Source organism: Elaeis guineensis, chromosome 9 (genome assembly GCF_000442705.2).
Source record: "Elaeis guineensis isolate ETL-2024a chromosome 9, EG11, whole genome shotgun sequence".
In the NCBI taxonomy this organism is placed as follows: Eukaryota; Viridiplantae; Streptophyta; class Magnoliopsida; order Arecales; family Arecaceae; genus Elaeis; species Elaeis guineensis.
The window spans coordinates 7,643,432-7,651,962 of record NC_026001.2 but is presented as its reverse complement, the minus strand read 5'-3'; the positions used below and the strand labels follow the sequence as shown (position 1 = coordinate 7,651,962).

Sequence of the window (8,531 nt, the reverse complement as noted above, 5' to 3'; positions counted from 1 at the left end):
GTGTAACTCGAAGAAGAGCAGCACTTTTCTATTCATGAGTTTCTTTTTATTATTTGACCTGATCTTCTTCTCCTTTGGAAAATCTTAGGAGATTTTGCAATTTTTCTTTTTAAGTAATGGCGTGCAAGGTGAACAATGTATGAGCTTATGGACGAATAGCAATGCCTAGTTTCCTAAGCTGTAGAACACATCTAGATGTGTAATAAATAAAATGCCAAATTATTGCATGTACTATGACTTTTCATGGATGATTAATTGCTGGCTCTACAAAATTTTTAGCATCAATGCATAAGAGTGAAAGCAGATTAAATAACATCGATCTGAATTTGTTTCAATATCCGAATCTATTCAGGTATGGACGAAAATTTGACTATTCAATTAATATTCATATTCATAGTCGTATTCATTAAAAAAAAAAGAATGTGGGTATGGATAGACAACTACTCGATCAATATTTGAATATTCAATTATATTAATAATTTTATTTAATTTTATATATTTTTCATTAATTTTTGAGAATTCACGTATTATTAATTTGATTTTTATATATTTAATAATATTTTTAATTTTATGATCATAAAATTTAATTATCTAATTTGTATTTATATTTATTATATATATATATATTAAATATATATAAATATAAATATTTTATTTTATTAATATTTATATCTATATCTATTAAATAAAATAAATATGAACGTGGATCCAATGTCAATTGGCGCAAGCCCTATCAACGGAGCGTCGAAAATTTTTTTGGGGAGGCTGAAAGTAAAACCAGCATACCAGCAAGGTTAGAAAGCGATTTTCGGGCCCCACAAATCTTTTGCGTGATTAACCATCTCCCCGTCTTGTGTGTTTTCGTTGGAATCCCCGCCTCCTTATATCCACTTGGACGAGATGACCTTCAACTTCGAACAAGATACGGACACCTGTCGCCAACTCCTAACTACTTTCCCAATTTGCTTTGCACCTCCGGACCAAATTGGAAGACGATCCCTTCCAACTGGAATTGTAGGGTTCCATTTCTCCTTCCCCTCTCCTTCTCCCTCCACCCCCCCCCCGCCCCCCCCCCGCCCGGTTCGCTGGCTCTGGCTCTGGCTCTGGCTCGCTCCTTGTGACTTCTCTCCTTCTCTGATCGCCATCTCTGCAATTAGAGCTCTTAGAAGAGAAAGGAATAGGTCCAGATCGCACGGATGCATTGGATGTAACGTTACTGGGCCAAGGTGAGTCCTCTTCTTGGCTTGGATTTCTCTTTTTTCTTTTCCTCGATTTTTCGCAATCTTCTTCGTTATATCGGTTTTTGAGTACGCGAAAAGCGCCCTAGGAACTCAAGTTTGAGTTTTTCTTGCTTATTTTTGATTATCCAATGAGTTTTAGAGCAATTGTTGGAGAAATGCTCGGCTTTTCCTAGTTCATGCTGTTTATCTCTTGCTTACATAGATTTTTGTCCAATTTGATGCTGACTTTTAGTTCGATTTTTTGAAAGATTGCTTTTTTCCAGAGAAAAATCAGTTTTTTTTTTTTAAATTTTAATTTTAGGTGAAGATAATGGCAGAATTGGCCGAGCCTGACCCTCTATCAGGGGATGCTGATGATACGAGTTGGGTGCCGAGAGTAGATATGGAATTCAAGAGTGATGAGGAGGCCTACCAATTCTATAATCACTATTCTAAAGTAGTTGGATTCAGTGTTCGGAAAGCTTGGATTAATCGAAGAGCCTCAGGAGTCATCATATCGAGGACGTATGTTTGTTATAAAGAAGGTTACCAGGGCAACAGGAAAGATGAGAGTGAGGTGAAGAAACCTCGGCAGAATGAGAGAACCGGTTGCCTTGCACATTTGACAATCAAAATTACAGCAAATGGTACATACAGGGTGAGTGAGTTCCACCCCATGCACAACCATGAGCTTGTCGCACCTGCGAAAGCTCACACATTGAAGTCGCATAGAGTTGCAAAGAAGGCTCGAGCTGTTATAGCGAATGCGGCATCACAGAAGGCTATGATGGAGTGTTTGGTCAGGCAAGCCGGGGGCTATCGGCAGGTCACCTTTTTTTCTGTGGAAGATGCTGCTGATAAAAGTTGGGCTCCAAAAGTCGATATGGAGTTCGAGAATGATGAAAAGGCCTATCAGTTCTACAATGACTATGCTAAAAGGATAGGATTTGATGTCCGAAAGGCTTGGGTGAACCGAAGATCTTCTGGTGTTATTATATCAAGGACCTACGTGTGCTACAAAGAAGGATACTATGGGAATAAGAAAGACGAAACTCAGGTGGAGAAACATCGTATTCGGCCAAATGAGAGGACCGGTTGCCTTGCGAGAATGGTCATTAAACTTGCGAAGAATGGCAGATATCGCGTGACTGAATTTCAGCCAATGCACAACCATGAGTTTGTAACAGCAAGAACAGCACACACTTTAAAATCGCATAGAGCTGCTAATAAGATTCGAAATGTTGAAGTGAATTCTGTGGATGATTCTAGCGTGGCAGCAAAAGCTATCCATGATCATGCGAGTGGACAAGATGCATCTTCTCAACATCTCACTTTTCTTTCTATGGAGTATAAAAATTATTTACCTGTAAAGCGTAAGGATGCTATCAAGCCAGGAGATGTGGGCGCAATGCTAGAGTACATGCAAGAAAGGCAAGTGAATGACCCTTCCTTTTATTATGCGATACAACTTGATGAAGAAGACCGAGTTACAAATGTATTTTGGACTGATGGAAAGTCTATGGCTGACTATTATTACTTTGGTGATGCAGTCTGCTTTGATACAACATACAAAACTAATAGTTGTTCTAGGCCCTTCTCACCCTTTTATGGAGTGAATCATCATAAACAAATTGTCATCTTTGGTGCAGCATTGATATATGATGAAACTAAAGAATCTTTCAGGTGGTTGTTTGAGACCTTTAAGACTGCAATGTATGGTAAGCAACCACGGGTTATTCTAACTGATCAAAATCCTTTAATTAGGAATGCTATCAATTTGGTGTGGCCATGTACAACTCACCGTGTTTGTGTGTGGCACATGTACCAGAATGCATCTAAGTACTTAGGCCAAGTCTTTCAAGGTTCCAGAACTTTTGCATATGATTTCAGCAGATGTCTCTTTGATTATGAAGAGGAAGAGGAGTTTGTGTCAGCATGGGAAAACATGTTAGAAAAGTATGATCTCAAAGGCAATGAATGGTTGAAAATGTTATTTGAGGATAGGGAAAAATGGGCTGTGGCATATGGACGTGAGACATTTTGTGCAGACATGAAAAGTACACAACGTTTGGACAGCATAAGTGGCATGCTAAAGGAGTACTTGAGCCCAGAACGAGATCTACTTCAGTTTCTTAAGCATTTTGAAAGAATGCTGGATGAGCAACGGAATGCAGAATTACAGGCTGACTTTCATGCCACTCCGAGTATCTCAATTATAGCTCCTTCTCGGATGTTGAGGCAAGCAGCCAGTGAATATACACCTGCAGTGTTTGAAATGTTTCAAAGGGAATTTGAAATGTCGATGGATTGTATGGTACACAATTCTGGTGCAGTTGAGACAATCTATGAGTATAAGGTTATCAGTGAGGAGAACCCTAAAGTACACTTGGTAAGATTTGACTCTTTAAATGGTACACTGGTTTGCAGTTGCAAAAAGTTTGAGTTTGTTGGGATCCAATGTCGTCATGTGTTGAAAGCACTTGATATTATAAATATTAAAGAGCTCCCACCACAGTACTATCTAAAAAGATGGAAAAAGGATGCTAAAGTTGGGTCCTTAAGGGACAACCTGGGGCTTGCAACTGACATTGACCCTTCATCATCTAAAGCAATGCGTCTTAGCTCTCTCTGTCGCATTATCAGTATAGTTGCAGCAAGAGCTGCTGAGACTGTTGAGGGATATACGTTTGTTCAAAATCAGTCAGATCAACTATTTGATCATGTATGCGAAATTCTACAAGCAAGACCTCCTGAGGAACTTCAGATTAGTTAGGTAATATTATTATAAACTACAATTTAGAAGGACCTAAGTTCAGACATTGTTTAGTTGGGATTGATATTAATCTAGTTATAATGCAGGAGTCATCTGTTTACTGTAAAATCAGCAACTGTTTGACAACAGTATATATCCAGCAAGTTGTTTTCTTAGTGGAAGCATATTTATTGGAATTATATTATGTGAAATAACTGCATGGTTTTGGTGATTGCTTCATTATATTCATGCTAGACTGTACTTAGAATACTTGCACTGTACTCAGCATAGTTGAGTAGCAAAGGCATATTCTAAAAGTTTACACGGTGGAAAGCTTGATTTCTGTATAAGAATTGTTGATGATGTGCTATATGTTCTGCAGGGCTCGCTTCCCAGATGCTCTCTGGACTTATTGACAGCAAAGCTCCCTGTTGGACTACTGGAGAACTGACAAGGGGATTGTAGAATTCAAATTCTGATGTGAAATTTTTCTGTGTATGTTCTAAAACTATAATGCTATGCGGTTGAGATATACTGCTAGCAATTGCTTTACTGCTTTTTTTTTCTTAATATTAATTTTATTTATGATTAATATTAACATAGCCTATTCAATTTTTTGGTCGAAAATGAAGTGCTATGTGATGTTTTGACGTTTCCTTTCCCTTCATTGGCATTTGCTTCCAACTTTTCATCGTCATAAAAAACTTAAAGCAGTTATACGATGAATCTTAAGTGAATCTCAAGTGTATAAAATTTTCATTCCTTGTGGCATCAGTGACATGCTTGTGGGGGAAGTTATGGCACCTGACAAGCTTCAGATGTAATTGCAAATTTATGAGTAACATGTGGGCAAATGGTTAAAAATAGGTTGGGTTGCTTGCCTGATTAGGAGCAAGTTGTGGTTCTTACATTATAATAATCTTTCTTCATGGTTCCTAGCTTCTTTTCCTCTTTAGAGAAATATGCATTAAGGTTCTAGACTGTTTTCTTGCATATCCAATGACTGGTGTTGTTTCATGTTTGATCTTGAATAACATGATTTTCTACCTTCACTGTACAAGATTGGGAGGACTCAAGCTAGTGTTGTCAATCATGGTCCTGACCACAGTGTTCTGTAATTAGAAATTTATATATTTCATGGACCTATTTTGGTTGTTTTGTTTCATATTTGCATTCACATTTGTGCTTTGAATTGGTTATTGTTTGGTTTTTAAGAGCTTCATGCTGCCTATTACAGTTCGAAGTGTAGTGTGAGAGGTGCGGCACGCATGGAGTTATTTTTGAAACATCATCAAGACATGAACATTGCAGCAACCGACTGGACTTCTTCTCTGTGGTGTCATGTTTTCAGTGTTTTTTGTTAATGTAGCACTTGGCTGCTGCAGGATGCACATGGCTTTGAGAGATGAGGTGATCATTCACACCCAGTCTAAGAGTTTCGAAGATGGCTTGGTGTTTTGTATGATTATATCCTCTTTAAAACACTACTCGAACCACCACCTCTGGGTTTATACTTAGAACCTCTCTCTCGAGTGCATGTACCAAGGATGGAGGGTGCCCTATGATCATATCATTTGATTTGTATGTTTTCTTTCACTCAAGAGAAGAATTCAGGGAACTACTTCTGGGGCTATGCTTTTTTTTTTTTTTTTCCTATTATATATACCCAAAAAACAGTATGAACAATAACAATACTCACCATCCCAGTACTGTATAGAAGTCAAGTTTTACAGACAATTATCCCAAATGACTATGTTTTCTTTAGATATTGATGAATATATTTGTTTATAATGTAGAAGTTGCAACATGTACATATGCATGCACACAGAGAGAGAGAGAGAGCTTATATGATTATCAAAGATTCCTTTTATTTTGACATTTTTATGGCAATTTTGCATGCTAGCGGGAGCAAATTTATTTCTGCGGGTTACTTTTTTGAGTCTCCTTGGGCTTGTATTTTTGCTACCATTGGTGAGAAGCATTTGAGATAATTGTGGATTATCTTATTCAAGTAAAGTTTTTTTTTTTATTTTTTTTAAATTTTTTTTTTTTCTTTTGTGGTGTGTGCGTGTGTGCTGTTATTATGGGTTGATAGCTCTCTAGATTTTGCCAAGAACACATCAAATATTGTCCCCCTTTCTGAAGTAGTTTGTTTGGACATTATAAAGACTATTACCTCCCTACTCTCAATTACTGCTATAAGAGCATTTTTATATGTAAAACGTCCGTTTAGTGTACATTCCTTGGAGGGTAGGAGTACGGTGATCCAAAATTTAAGTTAGAGCAGCCACCTTTTTTTTTCTTTCCTTTTTCAAGAATGTAAATGATGTTCTTTTTGAAAAAATCTTAAATAATGAGAAGAGATTCTATTAGAGAAGTGTTTTTTCTTTTTCTTTTGTTTTATAAAATTTTTGATTAAGGGAAGCTAATTGTTATCTTATACTTTGTATCCATCCCAACCCTCTATGAGTCCTTGCCAATTGGAATGGAACCTAGTTGGCATTTTTCCTTTACTAAGATCATATCTAGTGTGAAAAATCTACTTAATTATTGATTTTGCAAGACAACGGTTCATTTATTTTTCAGTAGAACAACACATATCGATTTAGCTTTAGGGTTTAAGTACAGGGTATGCTAAAATCCACTTAATTATTGATTTTATGAGATAATGATCCATTTATTTTTTAGTAGAACAATACATATTGATTTAGCTTTAGGGTTTAAATATGGGTAGGTTTGAATACAAAGAAATCGACATACATAATATGTATTTATGAATGTTTGATACATATTTATTTAGAATGAATCCCGAATCTCACATATATTTATTGGACTACCTCTTTTTTTCGTACTTAGATCTAGGATGGTATACAGATTTAACAATAGCCTTCACATCCAAGCCACATGCTTCGAATATCTTAAGAGCATGTTGCGAGGAGTGAAGCACTTGACAATCATAAGATCCAGCTCAAGTTGAATCTCGATCTTCTCTGCTATTATATGCTCATTATGCTTGATGATATTGATCACAATTGAAGAGCTCATAGCAATTCATCAAGCTCTCCTTTGCTTATAAGCCCCTCGAACCTTGATAAGATTGCATGGAACCTAGTGATCCCCTAGGAATTTCAGGTTCAAATTTTCTTTGCACCTAACCTCACAATCACCCGAGGACTTGTGGTTCAAATTTTCTATTACATTTAATTTAAAATAAAGATTAATAAACTTGTTTTTCGGAGAATGATAGTCTTTTGTGTCATATGTGGTTCAAGCATTGAAACTAAAATTTGCCAATTAGTCTTATGATAGGGGTAACTATTTAAAAAATAAACCATCACAAAGTAATTTTGTATGAAGATATTTTTCTGTTTATCTTTTTAATAATAGAACTTTCCTATCTAAAAATTATTTGAAATAGAGTTGATATTGATGTTGTAAGCTTCGGAAGATAGATGGTGAAGCTGGTCTTGGATTAGGCTGGAATATTTTTGAGTGCAGTTTGGTAAAGTCCATAAGAAATTCTGCAAAACAAGTTCTGGATCCGGTGGGGTACCTTTCGGATTAGGATCTTCCGATGATTAAATCAATCAGCGCATTGAGAATTAGCAATAGAAATAGAAAGGCTGAAAGGCAAGAGAGAAGATTCGGAGAGAGTAGAGTGAGGACTCTTGTTTCCTTCAATGAAGGAGCTGAAAGAAATTCAGCAGAATCTTGGTATTGTGAGTTTTGACTTATCTTATAGAGGACATCTTGTCCTTTTTTATATAGAGAAAGCTTCCATAAGTCGTTAGGAGAGTTTGTTAGGCCGTTAATTTATTATAACAGAATAGCCAGCTATATGAAAATCGTGGATTGTTTATCCATGTGGAGTATAGCTGTAAGATAACTGAAAGACTTATTATTGAACTGGATGTCCGCTGTGAGATAACCATATGTGCTTTTAAAATTACATCGGTTTTGAATCGATGTGTTTTACCGTAAATCGATAATTGATTGAATTGAGCATCGTGCCTAACCGTCTGTGCATCATGAATCAACTTAAGTCAGATTAGATTGGCAAAATGATGAGTTGAAAATTAATACAGATCGGCAAATCAATATACAACTGACTTGAGCTGACCAAAAAGTATATTTATAATTCAAATAATCTTATTGCCGCTACATGGTTTGACAAGCGAGATCAATTTATATGTACCAACAGATATAATCAACCTTGTAAGCATAATTTTTATTATTTTATTATCTTATTAAAAAAAAAAAAAAAAAAAAAAAGGGGGTCAAATGGGGTTAAAAATACACAAAACAGAACGTCCCGTCACGCGGGACCCAAATAACAAATACCGAATTTGGGTAAGGGTTTACGTGGAAGCGCCACGTATTGCTTTGCTAACGTGGGAATTATTGAACCAAACTCTAAAAAGGCCAACGTGGCACTTCATTTACGGTGCAACCGGTCGCATCTACCCCGTTTCCGAGAGAACCGGCAGCCGATCCCGGTTCTCACTGCCCTCCACCTGTCGCCCTGCCGTCGACTGGGAGCAAAACTGAATTGGACGTCT

At 36.7% G+C, this 8,531-nt stretch overlaps 1 protein-coding gene across 2 annotated transcripts; it reads left to right on the top strand.

Moving 5' to 3' along the window:
- The first annotated feature begins 1,051 nt into the window (after window positions 1-1,051).
- Window positions 1,052-5,850, top strand: LOC105051823 (protein FAR1-RELATED SEQUENCE 5). Of its 2 annotated transcripts, none has more exons than XM_073243831.1 (4): window positions 1,052-1,226; window positions 1,543-3,609; window positions 4,355-4,467; window positions 5,210-5,850. In XM_073243831.1, the coding sequence occupies exons 2-3, from the start codon at window positions 1,552-1,554 to the stop codon at window positions 4,421-4,423; spliced, it is 2,127 nt and encodes a 708-aa protein (XP_073099932.1). In that variant the 5' UTR covers window positions 1,052-1,226; window positions 1,543-1,551; the 3' UTR covers window positions 4,424-4,467; window positions 5,210-5,850. The 2 variants fall into 2 exon arrangements, with proteins under 2 accessions (XP_073099932.1, XP_010930749.1); XM_010932447.4 differs by having other exon boundaries at window positions 1,054-1,226; window positions 1,543-3,993.
- The last annotated feature ends 2,681 nt before the right edge of the window (window positions 5,851-8,531 follow it).